The sequence below is a fragment of the Myiozetetes cayanensis genome, unplaced genomic scaffold (assembly GCF_022539395.1).
Source record: "Myiozetetes cayanensis isolate MyiCay16 unplaced genomic scaffold, myiCay2020 scf1, whole genome shotgun sequence".
NCBI classification, from domain to species: Eukaryota; Metazoa; Chordata; class Aves; order Passeriformes; family Tyrannidae; genus Myiozetetes; species Myiozetetes cayanensis.
In genome coordinates this window covers 35,687,662-35,704,936 of record NW_026086604.1, presented here as the reverse complement: position 1 = coordinate 35,704,936, position 17,275 = coordinate 35,687,662, and the positions used below count along the sequence as shown (strand labels likewise).

The 17,275-nt window shown below is 37.7% G+C and overlaps 1 protein-coding gene across 1 annotated transcript in view; it reads left to right on the top strand.

Moving 5' to 3' along the window:
* The window catches only part of CHD7 (chromodomain helicase DNA binding protein 7), a 129,625-nt gene that overhangs the window by 108,057 nt on the left and 4,293 nt on the right, over positions 1-17,275 (top strand). Inside the window, 19 exon segments of the mRNA XM_050328930.1 lie at positions 1,013-1,223; positions 1,760-1,955; positions 2,183-2,350; positions 2,973-3,152; positions 3,458-3,568; positions 3,655-3,860; positions 4,801-5,000; positions 5,601-5,760; positions 8,803-8,892; positions 9,558-9,661; positions 11,022-11,151; positions 11,431-11,503; positions 11,719-11,773; positions 12,484-12,712; positions 12,881-13,089; positions 13,226-13,903; positions 14,290-14,450; positions 16,057-16,284; positions 16,515-16,958. Of these exon segments, the coding sequence (XP_050184887.1) occupies positions 1,013-1,223; positions 1,760-1,955; positions 2,183-2,350; positions 2,973-3,152; positions 3,458-3,568; positions 3,655-3,860; positions 4,801-5,000; positions 5,601-5,760; positions 8,803-8,892; positions 9,558-9,661; positions 11,022-11,151; positions 11,431-11,503; positions 11,719-11,773; positions 12,484-12,712; positions 12,881-13,089; positions 13,226-13,903; positions 14,290-14,450; positions 16,057-16,284; positions 16,515-16,958 (3,833 nt within the window).

The window sequence follows — 17,275 nt, the reverse complement described above, 5'->3', positions numbered from 1 at the left end:
TATTGTACAAACTAGAAATACTTTATAAACTACATTTTGTTTAAAAAAAAAAAGGGGGCAGAGGGACTGAAAAAGATCGTTCCAAAAAAGAGTTTATTTGGATGTGAAATAAGCTTAGAATGAAGGTTCTTAAACCTTTTACATAGCCAAGAATAGCAATCTGATAATTCTTGAAACTGTCCACTGCTTGTAGAAATGACATAAAAAATGCAAGAAAAGCATAGGAGAGGTTGAAGGGAAAGCTTGAACTTGGTCTTGTGATAGTGAGCAGAACAAGGAAATAGATTCTGCTGTGCATATTATTCATAGGGAAATTGAGTGGCAAGAAAGAACTTTTGACTAACCCTGGAAAGAATATATACATTGGATAGCTTTATCAAACTGAACACAAAAAATACATTCAGTGACAAAAAAGCTAAATAGAAGATAAACTAATAATTTCAGAGCTGCTTTCCCCCAATTAATTTTTTCATTGTTTGGATTTTGATTCTATAATTAATAATGGAAGGATCAGATTCTGGTCATGTGTGTATTTAAGGCTGGTTTTGGAGTCACTGGCATGTATTTGTATTCCTTGTATTTTCCTGTAGAAATAGATTTTTTTTCTTTCATGTTGCATTTTAAAAAGGACCAAAAAATCATTTAATCAGTTGAAATAATGTACGTTTTTTAAATTTTTTCTCTCAATTTTTTCCTTAAATTTTGTCATCACAATTTAATAATTGTGATGAATAATTCTATTTATTTATTTGGGAAAGAGTTTACTGTTGTTTAAAAGAGGGAAAAAAAAGAATGAATTCTCAGAGTTACTTTTTTATTTATGCTGCATTTGTGTATGTGTTTGCCTTAAATTTCAGCTTAATATTTTTTATAAATGTTTATTTTTTTATAAATGTTTATTCATATAGTGCTTAAAACATTCCTGCAGTTTCTATAGGGTATTGAAGGCAAGCTCATTGTTTATTAATAAAACCCTTTGCAGTGTTCATGTATTGCTGTCCAATCTTTGCAGGTGCTGAAGAGAAAATTTTGGAAGAGTTTAAAGAAACACACAATGCCGACTCTCCAGATTTTCAGCTCCAGGCAATGATCCAGGCTGCTGGCAAGCTAGTACTGATTGACAAGCTGCTGCCAAAACTGAAGGCTGGTGGCCACAGGGTGCTTATCTTTTCCCAGATGGTGCGCTGCTTGGACATACTGGAAGACTACCTCATTCAAAGACGGTGAGAGCAACAATATAATACAATTATAAATAAACTGTGCCTTCCTCAGTGGCCACAGTATTTAACCTGTGAGTAATCCATATTGAAAAAGGATGAAATTCAAACACTACAGTATTTTCTGTAGTGATCCGGTTTAGGGAAAGAACATACCCGTTAGTTGCAAGTACTGAGATTTTTCTGTCGAGTGAATACGAAATAACGTCATGTGGAGAGCTTTAAACGTCTTAGTATACTGCTCAGTTAAATGTTTTGGTGGTTCTAGAGGTTTTTAGCTTAGGCCTAAATGTTTATTTCATTTCTTGGAGTGAAAGTCTGTTCTTTACCAAGAGGTGCAGAGCAGAACACAAAGTAGGATGTCTTTTACTGATGAAGTTAGTGGATACAGGCACAGTCACTTAGTTTATTGTGGTTTTTCTGACCCGATAATAGCATAGTACCTTTTTTTTTTTTTTCCCATTTTTTTTAAAGTTGCATATTCTTCTTAAGAAAGAATGCCATTGCAGTAAAGCAATCTCTAAAATGCATCTATTTTTCAGGTACCCATATGAGCGAATTGATGGCCGAGTAAGAGGCAACTTGCGTCAGGCAGCTATTGACAGGTTTTCAAGACCTGATTCTGATAGGTTTGTTTTCCTGCTGTGTACAAGAGCCGGAGGTTTGGGCATTAATCTTACTGCTGCTGATACCTGCATCATTTTTGATTCAGACTGGAACCCCCAAAATGACCTCCAGGTAACGTTACAAGAGATGATTTTATTGAAAATTTTTCTTCACCTTTTGCTGTGAAATTTTCTTCACCTACAAGAGAAATTATCTGTTATTGCTCTCTTGAAAGTGTGAACGTTATTATTTATATTGAAAACAATAACTTTTGAAGTAAGTTCTCTGTATTGATTATTTTAATTTTGTTTTTCTTCCTTTTGTGACCTGTAACTGAATATCTGCCTTTGTTTCATCAGGCTCAAGCACGATGTCACAGAATAGGGCAGAGCAAATCAGTGAAAATTTACAGATTGATAACAAGGAATTCTTATGAAAGGGAAATGTTTGACAAAGCTAGCTTGAAGCTGGGCCTTGATAAGGCCGTGCTACAATCTATGAGCGGAAGAGAAAATGCTACAAATGGGGTGAGAATTTATATTTTAAGGTGCACTGTCAACAAATGCTGTGAATGTGTTACACTTTTCTTGCTTGTTTGTGTTTTAGCTGGGAGGCAGTGGTTTTCACATGGAGTACAACATATATTTTAAATTAGGGTTAATTAAGGGCATTGGCTACGTGAACTGGCTCAGCCTATCTAATGGCTCACTTATTGCCAAAAGGGGGCAGGTGGAGTCATGTTCCCTCAATCCTGATCCGTTCTCGTCATTCCACCCTTTACACTGTGTTGATCCTGGCACTTTATGGAGTTCTTCTAGTTGACTTTTGCTGGTTAGCCTTTTTGCTTTGGGCTGTCTTTGCTTTAGCTTTTTTGTCAGGTTAGTAAGTTGAATCTCCTCCTGGGATTCAGTGGCACTGAATTATTAAGTCGTTTAAACTACTTGCATAACTTCACTCTGAGAATTTTGTTGTTTGTATTCTTCTTTAAAAGGTGATTTCCGCATGAATGTTTAATTGACCAACACCACATTATTGTAGAGTGTCAGTTCTTAAATTGCTATTAAGAGGACAATCAGCCTGATTGTGCTGTCAGATGAATGCATTGGCTGGTGTCAAACCAAAACAAACCCCCTCGCTTATGTGTTACAGGTGCAACAGCTTTCTAAAAAAGAAATAGAAGATCTTCTTCGAAAGGGGGCATATGGTGCTCTGATGGATGAGGAAGATGAAGGGTCTAAGTTTTGTGAAGAGGATATTGATCAGATTCTCTTAAGGCGAACACACACAATTACTATTGAATCTGAAGGAAAAGGCTCAACATTTGCAAAGGTGTGCATTGAAATTCAGAGGAAAATAAATAAAATGTGACCAGACTAGATGGGAGTAGTATTAAATTGTCTTCTGTGTCTATTTATTTTTTCACTGTACTTGTCTCAGGTATTTTCTTTGCAAATGTTGGGAATCTGTATTTCCACTATCGTTATTTTCCACTATTGTTATTTTCCAGGCTTACCTTCTTTCTTTCTTGATACTACCATTTTATGAGTTCTAAATAGTGTATTTGCTAGTGAAAAATAGGTATTCATTGTAGCATGTAGTTAAAAAACCAATGCATGTGTTTTCACGTTTATTAGGCTAGTTTTGTTGCATCTGGGAACAGGACAGACATTTCTTTGGATGACCCTAATTTTTGGCAGAAGTGGGCGAAGAAAGCTGAGCTGGATATTGATGCTCTAAATGGAAGGGTAAGAGCTTTATGATTGTTCCTAGTACAGTTAAATTGAGGATGTTTCCCATCTCCTAAATTTCTACATTTTCACTTTCATTTTAGAATAACCTAGTTATTGATACACCAAGAGTGAGAAAGCAAACCAGACTCTACAGTGCAGTCAAAGAGGATGAACTGATGGAGTTTTCAGACTTGGAAAGTGATTCTGAAGAAAAGCCTAGCACAAAGCCCCGTAGGCCTCAGGACAAATCACAAGGTTATGCAAGAAGTGAATGTTTCAGGGTGGAGAAGAACTTGTTGGTTTATGGGTAAGGATATACAGATATACTGATTGTGGCTAAACATGTGAAAATACAGAAATTTTATATAGTAAATAACTCACCCTTCTCTTGGACACATTCACATCATCTCTTACTGTATAATGTTTGTCTCTTATATGCTGTATTACATGCCAGTGAGATTTTTTTGGTTGCTATATATATAGATTGTTTATATATGTATTATTTAGTTTAAAGTATCTGAGTGTCTCTCTGATGGCTGAACTCACTGGCACAATAAGTAGTTTTGCGATGATGGAATACTTGTTTCTGGTTTCTCATAGTGTAAATATTCTTGAGTTATCGAGTTCTAATCTCTCTTTTCTAAGTGTTGAGGAGAGTAATAAAAGTGTGTTTGTAAAGAACAATATAGTTCTGAAATCAACAATCAATCTAGAGGTTTTCAACACAGATTCTGGTATTTTGGCACCCCTTAAATTTGATACTTTATATTTTTCCCCATTGAATGTACCAATTTGAATTTTATCTCTTTGCAAACAGGTAGCTATATTTGATTGCTAACACATTGGGCTTCAGAATGGTTGTCTTTTTAGGAAGTATGGTACGACAATTGCTAATAATTTCAGGATCAAACGAGGAATGATTCTCCAAATCCCATGATTGTAGGAACTGGTTGAGTTTCCTATTTGTAGCTTACTGGGACCATTAGAGTTAAACATATGTACTTTATTATTCTGAGTGTAGTTCAATTGCAGCTTTACGAGCAGTGAACTTATTGCCTGTTCTGTAAAATAAACATTCTTAACTCTTTGGTGCAGGAGGTTGAATTCCCTGACGTAATCTGCAAATGCAGAATGCATTAGCGCTAACACAGGAGGTCCCAACTTGCTTGGTACCAGGAGTTAAATTGAAAGTCACAAATTAAAATACCAGTGCCCTGACTGTTGTATTGAACATATTTTTCTTATAGCTGGGGTCGGTGGACTGACATCCTCTCACATGGGCGCTATAAACGTCAGCTAACAGAACAAGATGTGGAAACCATCTGCCGGACTATCTTGGTGTACTGTCTTAATCATTACAAAGGGGATGAAAATATCAAAAGTTTCATCTGGGATCTGATCACTCCAACTGCAGATGGGCAAACTCGAGCTTTGGTTAATCATTCCGGTATGTCTACCACAATCAAATAATGATGCTGGTAAATAGGAAAGAATTGCTTCAGTCATGCTATGTATTTAGTTTAAACTATAGCCATTCTGACATGTCGTAGGATCTTGTCAGATTTTATGAGTAAGGTGGGCTTTGACTTGGTCTGTACTTAAAGGGGAAGTCTCCCTCACACACTTCGTAGAATGCAGTGTTCTTTTCCTCGAATCAGTTTTAAACTCATATTCTGGTATAAGTTTTAACTGGCACCTACTGCTGGAGTTAATCTCTTTCAAATTGCCATAAATCAGAAAGCTTGTTTCCTTACAGCCATTCAGATTCATGAGAGTTTTTACAAGAAATATTTATATAACACCATTTTCTGGCTAGCACTCTGAATTTTGAAGTCTTCACACCTAAATTTGCATGAAAGTTTTGGTTGATTTTGTTACTTGCAATTTTCTGTACTGAATTATGTTGCTGTTCAGTTTTTGGTGGTTGTGTTGCCCACAAGTTATTAAAATAGCAATGATACTTAGCTTTAAATATATGTTTGTAATGTAGTTTGGGGTGAGAGTTTTTCTATTCAGATTGTGTAAGATATATTTGGGTTTTATCTAGGTCTGTCTGCACCAGTGCCCAGAGGGAGGAAAGGGAAGAAAGTAAAAGCCCAGAGTTCACAGCCAATGCTGCAAGATGCTGATTGGCTCACAACCTGTAATCCAGATGTATTATTTCAGGAAGACAGCTATAGGAAACATCTCAAACATCACTGTAATAAGTAAGTACTAATAAATGTTTCATTTAGATGTTTGGGGTTTTTTTTAACTACATGCTTCGGAAAAGTCCACAACTTAATTTGAATATATTTAATAGAACACAGGGCCATTTAATAGGATGTAAAGGCCGTTATTACTTTTTAATTTGGGGATAATCATCTTAACAGGTATCTGGATACTTCTCTAAGCTCTTTATGACTGATCAGCACAGTTCTGAAGAAAATTGTTGTCTACTTAGTAAATAAGAATGGAATCAGATGAAATTATTATTTTTACCATATAAAGGAAAGAGTATATTCCTACTATATATTCCTATATTCCACTAAGTCTATTTCTGTTGACAATTGGCTGTCTGTAAATAAAAACTGTTTGTTTCTTACACTTCTTGTGGGGTCTCTCAGGTTGATGTCCTTACGGTTCTCTTCCTTAGATGTTAAATTCATATATCCAGTTTCCAGAGTTTTTTGTAGCAGTTCAGCTATGTGTGGGAGTACCTTTTCTCTTAATTCTTTCTCTCCCTTCCTCTCTTGCTCTTCACATTATAGGGATTATTTATTTTTTTCTCCTTTGAGATGAAATTTCTCACCGAATTCTCTTACCTGAATTGATTTGTCCTGATTTGATTTTTGAAATTCTAACATGTTACTAAACTGGAAGCCTTTTGGGATAAAGATGATTGTATTTTTTTTTTTTAATTGTTCCATGAATGTTTCTTAAGAGACTCACTTAGCTGTTTTCTGGCTTTCGTTTTATGATATCTTATTTTTATGTCAAGTTCCTTTGACTCCATCTCAGTTTTGCTTACTATATTATCCATTATAGACACTGGACCTCCCCTTGTCTGAAAAATACCTTGTTTTAGAGTTGAGGGGTGGTGGTTTGCTTTTGGGATTTGGGGCGTTTGGTTTTGTTTTTAAATTTCTACATACTGTTATACCATACAATTTGTAATGCAGTGTTACTGAAAAGGTGTTACTTTTGTGTTTTGAATATGTATTGTGTCTTATTGATACTGTTTATTGGAAAGAAATTATTGATTTGAAAAGTACCTGTGGGCTGTCAATAGGGGGTGTGATGTGAAGGAGGAAAGGCATTTAGGGGCTTTATTACCACTTTTCCAGATGCTAACCAAGCTTAATTCTCAGCTGATGACAACAGATATTCAGAGAATTACGTTAGCAAGCACACTTCCAAAAAAACTGTTTTCTGATTTTTTTTTTTTCCTGAACTGTTACTCAGATCTATTATTACGCTTCACTTGCTCTTGAAGTAATAAAATTCTTTCCTGGAACATTATTATAATCTTTCAGGTAACATATCTTCATTACTTGTTATATCAGTTTGCAGATCAGACTTAAATTCATTTTTAAAATATTGCTTCTGTAATAATGCAGTAGAACAATTACAAGGATCGGGAAGACTGGTAAATGTGCAAGAATGTTTTCAGTTGCTATCTTTTTCCTTCACTTCCCAGATCCACCAGGACTAAGTGAATTGTAGAAGCCACATGTTTAGCACAGGTAAAATCAAACAGAGGTGGAAGCCAGTTAATAATCTGAGTCATTTCCTTCAGTGTACCAGTACTACCAGTAGCAGTTGGCTTAATGAGAACTGGTGTCCTGCTGTTGGTGTACCATGTATGCTGATTTAATGCATAGGACTCCTGAAAGGTTCAGAGAGTCTCTAGTTTTTGGTAGCTCTTGGGTTTTATTTCCTGCTCGTCCTCTTTGGCTTGATAGAACAGCTATTATTTCTTAATACTAAGATGATAGATACCCTCAACAGCTTATTTACATAGCCACACAGGGAGCAGGGACACCTTACTGGTCCCAGTTACCGTGTGTACAAAAAGAAGCATGTCTGACATGCTTTGAATTGCAGACATGACCTTCATTCAAATCCCTCCTCTTCCGAGGCTTGATTGAATAACACGTGTGAAACCGGGTATTGCTCTGGTTGCATCAGGTCTCTAATGAGGAGCTCTCAAAACTGGTGGTGGTCTAAATTTTTCATGCAAGTGGGTGATCAGATTACTGCTTCCCTGGTCACCCTTGCTATTCCAGGAGCAGCAGCAATTCAACAGTTGCTGTGATGGATTTAAATACAGTGAGAGGGCAGGCTGAGTGATCTCCATCTTAGCCGGTACTGGTTTTACTTCGTGAACTAGGCAGCAGGGGGTGCCCTGAATTGGGTAAACATAGGAGAGCAGGATTATTTTCAGGTAGATACTTTTTTTACAGAAATGACCTCATTTCAAGTCTCCTTGAAAAGCCAGTCTGCTATTCTCTCTCCTGCCAGCTTCAAGTGTGACCACAACACCTGACAGTGCTTCCACAAATGGCTGTAGTATTGCAGAAATGGGGAAAAATAAACCATGAAGATTTTTCACTTCCTTGTAGCAGTTAGGTTGTGCATAGGTAATTAAATAGCAGTTTGAACTATAGAGAGTAAAAATAGTTAATATCTCTCAAGGGAAATGGGGGATTATTTTTCTCCCCCATTCTCAGAAGCAAAAAGTTGTATAATCTGAAAAACCTGACATTCCATATTGAGGGTTTATTGTAAGGTAGTAAAACCAGATTTTATATCTCGTTTATTCCTACAACTTCTGATGTGCTTCCAAAAATGGTATTAAGGCAGCAGCTGAGGAAATTTTATGAGATAATGAAGCAGAACAGTTACTGAAAGCCATCTGCTCAGTTGTTTACAAACTTGCTTCAATACTTCAGAGGCAGTGGTAGAGTACGTGTCTAAACTTCACAAGCTGCACTAGGTAGAACTAAATGAAATGCGCCGCGGCCGGGCTGAGCTGGGTCCCTCTCTGTGCAGTGTAAGCAGTTGCCAGGCAGGCCTGTTGGAAGCCAGCAGAAAGCACCACACAGAGGTGATTATGTGCCACCATCTGTCACGCTTCAAGCCTACCATACAGCATGGCTAATCAGCCTTGGCAGGATGATGGATGAACAGCAGCAGCTGCCAAAAGCCACTGTTGGCAAACAGTCCTGAAGTTAAGAACTTTTTCCCCCCTCTGCCTTCCTCTCCAGGGTCCTGCTGCGTGTCCGCATGCTCTACTATCTACGACAAGAAGTTATAGGGGACCAAGCAGACAAGATCTTAGAGGGTGCTGACTCAAGGTTAGTGCAAGTGCAGGTTTATTTTTTGCTTTATGACACTGGCTTTTATAAAGTACACATGCTATAATAATGCAACGTTTAAAGGTTGTCACACTTTATCTCTTATATGTCTGTTCTCAAGCAGCCTTATTATTTTATCAAGCACAGCGGGTAATTTTCTTGGGGAGGAAACAATGTTGAAAACGACAGAAGTGGATTTACAGTTCTGCTAATATTGAGGGATTATTCTATCACAATTTAAAAAATGAAAAAAATACTAAGACTTTAAATGAATCATATTTAGATAACTATTCCACTCCCAAAATAGCCTAACGTTGGGGGTTTTTTGTTGTGGGTTTTTTGATTGGTTGGTTGTCTTTTGTTTGTTTGTTTAACCATCCTAATTATTTTTTTCAGGTATTTCAATTTCTATGTTGTGTTTTAGGGTGTTTTTCCTCCTCAAAATTAATATTTACCACTTGGGAGGTTTTTTTGTTTTGGTTTGGTGGTGGGGGTTTTTTTGTTGTTTTGTTGTTTGGTGGTTTTTTTGTGTGTGGGGGGTTTTTTGTGTTTGGTTGGGGGTTTTTTTGGGGGGGGGGGTTGTTGTTGTTTTTTTTCTTTCTTGTTTTGTTTTAAAATCTTTGTCCAGTAATACCTTTGAGAATGTACATAATCTATCTTCACAGTGAAGTAGATGTATGGATACCTGAGCCATTCCATGCCGAAGTTCCTGCAGACTGGTGGGATAAGGAGGCAGATAAATCCCTTTTAATTGGAGTTTTTAAACACGGTAAGTGATGTCTCACTCTGAACAAAACTCAGTTGTAAAGCTTTCAGTGTGTAGGACTGTTCAGTCATAATATTAACAAGTATTGTTCCAAAGAACTGTTGGCTTGTATCTCCCTTTTTTTCTTGCCTGCATTAAAAACCTAATATGAGCTGTAAATATCAGATGCTGTTTTTAAATGTTTGCAGAACATTTGAGACGAAAACATTACTTTCTTGGCTGTAAATAAAACAAAGCCATATTTGTTTAAATAATAGCCAAATAGTAAGATAGATCTCCATAAACTTTGCTTCTAGCACTGCTTCACTTGCTAACTCTGCCAACCAGTGTCAAAGTGGACGGTGGGCTTAACCTCTGCTATTAATCTGTACAAGTGCCTCCTGGGCTTTGTTCCAAGCAATATTTCACAAATGTCAGTGTTGAGAACTCCCGGCTCCCTTGAGTGGGATGCAGCCTTGTTAACTTTGAAAGGCTGGGGATGCAGAGCTGGCATGATATATACAGTGAGCGATTCCTGATTATAATCCCAATTCTCTGGAGGTCGCAGAGGTATTCTCAGCAGCCCAGCCTGACTAAAGGGGAGAATGATGGCTTATAAAACCTTTCATGATTACAGTTTGGCTTGAGGCTCTACAGCAGTTAGGAGCAGTGTGTTGTAGTACAAATCCTAATTGAATTGTGCTGTTCTGCCTATGTACAGCAGCTCTGTGTTGTGGGCTCAGCTGAGGCAAGTCTAGTCTAAAAATCATTTTCCTGCAGTGCACTGTTGGGATCTGCCATTTTCCATCTAGTCAACTTGGGCAGTAAAAAAGCAAACAGCAGTTTGAAAACCATAGAGGGAACAGTGTCATCTTACTGACATGCATCATCCTAAACCTAATAAGACAGGTTCGTTGGCCTTACGTATAACCCATGTATACAGCATTTTTTCAGCCTATATTGAGGGTTCCAGCAGGGCTGGAGCTATAGAAAATGTGTGTGTGTGTGTTTCCATTCACATCTGTGTGTTTCCACAAGCAAGTATTGAATGTGGAGAACCAGTCCAAAATCAGATAGGAAAGTTTTTCACTTGTGAAAGGTTTTTACTTAACCTCATAACAACATTAAATTTAATGCTTTCTTCATTATCTTCCATTTGTTAATGTTATTGATGGGAAAATGTTTCTGTGCTGAAGGAATTTATCAGTATGAACAATTTCTCTCCATGAATGAAGTGATTGTTTGCAACACGGTGACAACTCCTTTGTTTTATTTAAAAATAATTAAATGAATCCAGGAAATTGTACTTCTAGTGCCTAAACCTGTTCTACTCACAGTTGGTCACAGCTTTTAAAAAAACATTTGTCTCCCGCTCTGCATGCAGGTTATGAGAAGTACAATTCTATGAGAGCTGATCCAGCACTGTGCTTTCTGGAACGGGTTGGCATGCCTGATGCAAAGGCCATAGCTGCTGAACAGAGAGGGACAGACATGTTAGCAGATGGCGGTGATGGGTAAGGAGGACATGAAAAAATTAATAAACTTTATCAGCATTGTATATGTTGGCATGAGTTCATATGTCGTATTTTACTTACATGTTGCCTGAGGATATGAAGTGACCATATGATGTACAAAGTACATAAAATAGTTTACACAGTTGAGCATGAAGTATAAATGTGTAACTTGGTACACCATACTGGTGGCTTTTGTAGCTTTTTTGCTTTGGTCCAGAAAATCAGCCCCCCCTCAAAAACAATATACTTCTTGAAATATTTCTTCTAAATATTTTATAGGGGTGAATTTGACAGAGAGGATGAAGACCCAGAATACAAGCCAACCAGAACTCCTTTCAAGGATGAAATTGATGTAAGAACTTCCAACTTTCTGTAATTACAAATATATATAATTATAACTGATTCTCCATATTTATTTTAATGTGTTCTGAAGTTTGAGAGCTACCAGATAAACACACCTTACAAAGATTGTTTGCTGCTCTACTTGAGAAATGACATATTTTTCTTCACAAATGATGACATATGGTCAAAACTGAAAACTAAAATAACTTCTGTCTTTTCCCCAAGGAATTTGCAAACTCACCTCCAGAAGACAAAGAAGAATCCATAGAAATACACTCAAGTAAGGCTATAGCAAAGAAATTAAAAAGGCAAAAAGGAATTATTTACTGAAAGGTGGACTGTTAATACTACCATGAGGGGATAGGTGGTATTTTGGGGCAGTACCACAGTAAACTTTTTACTGCGAAATCTCTTCATGCTTTACGTTTTACAAAACAATTTACTGTCTTTAAATAATCCACGTTATGGTTCTCTGGATTTTTAATTACATAGTAGAAAATGTGATGATAAATATGGGATGTTTCATAATGCAGCCGTTGATGGTTTTGCTGAGATAATCTTGGAAGTTACAGATATGTTGTTTCCTCAGTATGGAGGAATACTACCAAGTTTAAGTGGGAATAATAAAGTGGGAAATGATAAGCATAGGTGTTTCCTCAGAGGGAGAATAATATTCTTAGTAATGTATTTAAAGATGCATTGCATTAACTTAAATACCTACAGTGTTCATAATATGTTTGCATTCATAACACTGAATAATAATGCTTGATTGTTATCTCTAAATGCTTCATAAGCATTTCTGAGTTCTTGGAGTTGAATGATTTGATTCTATTTTTTTTATCTCCTACCAGCGGTTATCCTGTTTCTAATTTGTTGTGCACCAGTATTAGAGTCACATGTTCTTATCTGATAAAACAGGAATCCAGTTATAGTAACTTTGAAATGTTTAGTGTTGGTCTTGCAGTGTGCAAATACTTCTCTGTTCTCCAGACAAGCACAGTGAAAGCAATGCTGACTTAGGCCAACTCTACTGGCCCAACACTTCAACCCTGACTACCCGTCTGCGTCGCCTCATTACTGCCTATCAGCGCAGCTATAAAAGGCAACAAATGAGGCAAGAGGCACTAATGAAGACTGACCGCAGGAGACGTCGGCCTCGAGAAGAAGTGAGGGCACTAGAAGCAGAAAGGGAAGCTATAATAACTGAAAAACGACAAAAGTGAGTTTCTCAGTGACACCTTTCTTTAAGTGCTGTTTGAGCTTGTGTGTCACCAGTACTGCTCTTCTGTTTTGAAAGAGTAAACTAAGAGGGGTTTGGGGCATCTAAACTATGTTTAGATTCTTGTTTATTTGTTGGCCTCACTTCTCTTGCTTCTTCCTTGACTAGATGGACAAGAAGAGAAGAAGCTGATTTTTATCGTGTGGTGTCTACTTTTGGAATCATTTTCGATCCTGTAAAACATCAATTTGAGTGGAATCAATTCAGAGCATTTGCCAGGCTTGATAAAAAGTCCGATGAAAGCTTGGAAAAGTATTTTAATGGCTTTGTGAATATGTGCAGACGAGTGTGCCGAATGCCAGTCAAACCAGATGATGGTAAGTTTTAACTGCCTGTGGAAATCAACATGACTATTGGCAGCGAGACTGTTGAAGATTCCTGCCCAGGTGTAACGGTTTTGAAATGGGTGTACATTTAATCCGTGTTAAACAATACAAATTGGTGTCATTGCAGAACCACCTGATCTTTCCACAATGATCGAGCCAATCACAGAAGAGCGTGCTTCTAGAACTTTATATCGCATAGAACTGTTGCGGAAAATCCGTGAACAGGTTCTCCATCACCCGCAGCTGGGGGAAAGGCTAAAACTTTGCCAGCCAAGTTTGGACCTGCCAGAGTGGTGGGAGTGTGGTAAACATGACAAAGACTTACTGATTGGTGCTGCTAAACATGGAGTCAGTAGGACAGATTATCACATTCTGAATGATCCTGAACTCTCTTTTCTTGAGGCTCACAAGAACTTTGCTCAAAACAGAGGGACAGGTAATACAAATCCTGTCTCTTCTGTAAACCCTCTGGGTGCTGGCTGCAGTCAAACACCACCTATTGTCCCATCCACACCAGTACAAGAAGAAAAGACTATGGAACAAACAGAGTCTAAAGTTGAAGGGTCTGAAAATCCAGCAGCCAAAGAAAAGTCTGATATCAAAGAGGAGACTGATATTGCAGATAAGGACACTAAACCAGACTGTGATGCTGAGGCTGAGCCTGGCTCTGTTAAATGTGAATTGAAAGACGTAGAAATGAGTACAGATGTAGATCCAAAATCTATTTCTGAGAAAGGTTCAGAAGAAGATGAAGAGGAGAAACTGGATGATGATGATAAATCAGAAGAATCCTCCCAACCTGAAGGTAATGCATTGGTCGGATGAGTTCTGTGTGTTTGAGTCCCACAGCTGTTGTAGCCAGCTGGTAAGTGGCACACACGGTGCCATTATGGAGTATGGGATGGGCTGTATGTAACAGTTCCTCTGCCCTTCCATATATCAGGTGGCTAGATAAGCCTTCATAAGAATTATCCAGCATCAGCAGGGTATTCCCCCACAAGGGATGATTTTCAAGATAGCTTACTGAGCCAATAAGCATGGTCTCTGTGCCAAATGCAGAAAGCTAAGGCTCTGCTGTAGTAATTACTGAACAAAAGCCTGAGTTAGAAATGTTGTGTCCAACCTGGTTGCTTTAGCCTGTCTAGTTAGGTTGACATTGGATGTTAATGCCTGGTCATGGTTGTTATTCAGCAGGAGCAGTTTCTCAGGGTAAGAATTTTGATGAAGAAAGCAATGCCTCTATGAGTACTGCAAGGGATGAAACACGCGATGGATTCTACATGGAAGATGGGGATCCCTCTGTGGTGCAGCTGCTCCATGAGAGAACATTTGCCTTCTCCTTCTGGCCTAAGGTTGGTTAGGGGTTGAAAGATATGGGTTTTTTCAATGTAACAGTAAACTTTGTATGATACTTCTAACGAGCAGGAGGCTATTTTCTGTGAATGATTTGTGGAATAGCACTTTTGGCCTCTATTTCTTACAAATTAGCAGTAGAAATGAAAGAAATTGCTTTGTGGAAAATATTTATTATTTATTGTTTATCATTTATTAAAACAACAAACATGGCAGACATGAGTTCTTCATAGGGTCCATAACTATGTCAGCAGCATCCCACCTCTTGCACCACTGTACAATTTTGTCTCCAGAGCGACCTGCAGCATTGAGAAATGAGACTTTCTAAGATCACCACTTTACTGTGGGGTGAAGAGGTTGTAGAGAAGAGTTTTGGTGACCTACATGATTTAAGCCATTATGTAATGTTGACAGATGTAATTGTATTAAGGTATCCTGCAAACATAAGCTGCAGTTTTAGATAGGATAAAGCTGTACCTTATTTTGGTAACAATGCAGAAAATTATCTAATATAAAATGTTTTTTAAAATTCGAAACCGTAACCTTGTAATAAATCCATATTTAATTTAGTACTCTCCTTTGCAGTAAGGGGAAAGAGAAAAATAAAGTAGTAATAGTCTTAAGCTTACTAATCACCATAACAGGGCCATCTGGTTTGGGATGGGGGGGAGGGAAGGGGGGAGCATGGCGGGAGGACCTTGCTCTTAATAGGCTTATTTCTGGGGAAAGCAAGCAGTCTGTTGCAGCTGCTGAGATTTGCTAGTGGCTTTTGCACTGTTTTGCTGTTCAGGAAGCTAACTGATGGTCATATTCCCTAACCAGCAGTATTTCTCATAGTTCGGAAGTTTCTACTACTTCAGGCACTTAGAATGTGCATGAATACTGAAATGGAAAAAAATCAGATATTACTCCTCTGCTTTCAGGAAGTATTTTGGAAACATGGGCTAAAATCTTATTCCAGTCATAGTGTGAAAGTAGAACAGAAAATCCTTCGTCTGTATAGGTTCAGCATAAGTAGACTAATAAACGTAATTAGAGATTTTTAGTGTACACGCTTCAGTGAAATTTGAAGTGATAATGGGCGTGGAATGAAAATTGACATTCATTAGATGTCCCTAGGTTGGTGCCCGTTTCATAATGTTGAACTTTATTAATAGTGACGCTAATGAGGATCCACTTCCTAGGACAGAATTTCAGATCCAGCCTCTTGGATCTCAAGAACTGCAGCTTTAAGATACTGGTTGCAGATGTTTGGATTTTCCCCTCCTAACTGTTGATTTTGCTAACTACTGAAGTTTTACAGTGGAAAACAATAATGAGTGTATGTTAAATTTTTCATTTAGTACATTGTCACATGGAAAACTTGGTCTGGTTTTAGTTCTTACCCCCCAGTTTAAATGCATCTTTTAAATCCTAGAGGTGTTTTATTCTATAAAATTGTGTGTTATCTTCTTGTGAGGTGATCAGTTTATCCTAACATACAAGAATTGTTGCTTTTGAATGTATTTCTTAAACTCTGGAAACTGGATTGCGTCATAATACTCATTTGAGTTTAAAAGGTGACTTCTACATTGAAGGTTCATTACATACTTTTCCTTTATGCAGGACCGAGTAATGATCAACCGATTAGACAACATCTGTGAAGCAGTGCTGAAAGGGAAGTGGCCAGTAAATAGGCGCCAGATGTTTGATTTCCAGGGGCTCATACCTGGGTATACTCCAACAGCTGTGGACAGCCCTCTGCAAAAAAGGAGCTTTGCAGAGCTCTCCATGGTTGGTCAAGCCAGCGTCAGTGGCAGTGAAGATATCACTGCTTCTCCTCAGTTATCAAAGGCAAGCCTGCATCTTTCTCTTTCTTACATAAAATATTTTATCTTGCAGGTGCTTCTTTTGCATAATAGAAAAAAATAGCACGACTTTAAATAAAATAGAAAAAAGATAAAAGTGTTTCTTTGAATAAAAGGAAGGCTTTGTTTTCAGGGTTATATGTTTGGAGATTTATTTTAAATTCAATGTAGCAAACAGAGCTTTGCTAATGTTTGGAAATGGTCATTTTTCATTAGGAAGATGCACTCAATTTATCAGTTCCACGTCAGAGGAGGAGGAGACGAAGAAAGATTGAAATTGAGGCTGAGAGAGCTGCCAAGAGGAGAAATCTTATGGAAATGGTTGCCCAGTTACGTGAGTCTCAGGTGGTCTCAGAAAACGGACAAGAAAAGGTTGTAGATTTATCAAAGGCCTCACGAGAGGCAACAAGTTCTACCTCAAATTTTTCGTCTGTTACTTCAAAGTTTATCTTGCCTAATGTCTCCACACCCGTGTCTGATGCCTTTAAAACTCAAATGGAGCTGCTGCAAGCAGGTCTTTCACGCACACCTACAAGGCATCTACTAAATGGCTCTTTAATAGATGGAGAACCGCCCATGAAGAGGAGGAGAGGAAGGAGGAAAAATGTAGAAGGGCTTGATCTCTTATTTATGAGCAACAAACGGACATCGTTGACTGTAGTAAGACCACAACCTTTTTCCTTTTTGTTTCATATTTGTTCTTCTGTCTCTGGTACTTCCTGAATGTGTTCAAAGTCTTGTCATACTCTCCCTAATAGTAACATACAGTTTTTGCCCAACCAGCTTTTTCTTTGTTTAGAGCTGTTGCTACTTTTTGAACCAAACAAAATGTTCACATCAAGACTTTACTCCAGCAAATTGTAGCTAAGTTTTAAGCAGCTCCTACTTTCAAAATTACTTTTGTGGTTTTTTAACATAATATATTTCAACAAGTTACATTTTGAGGCTTAAATATGTCATCCTTGCTGTGTTGAAAA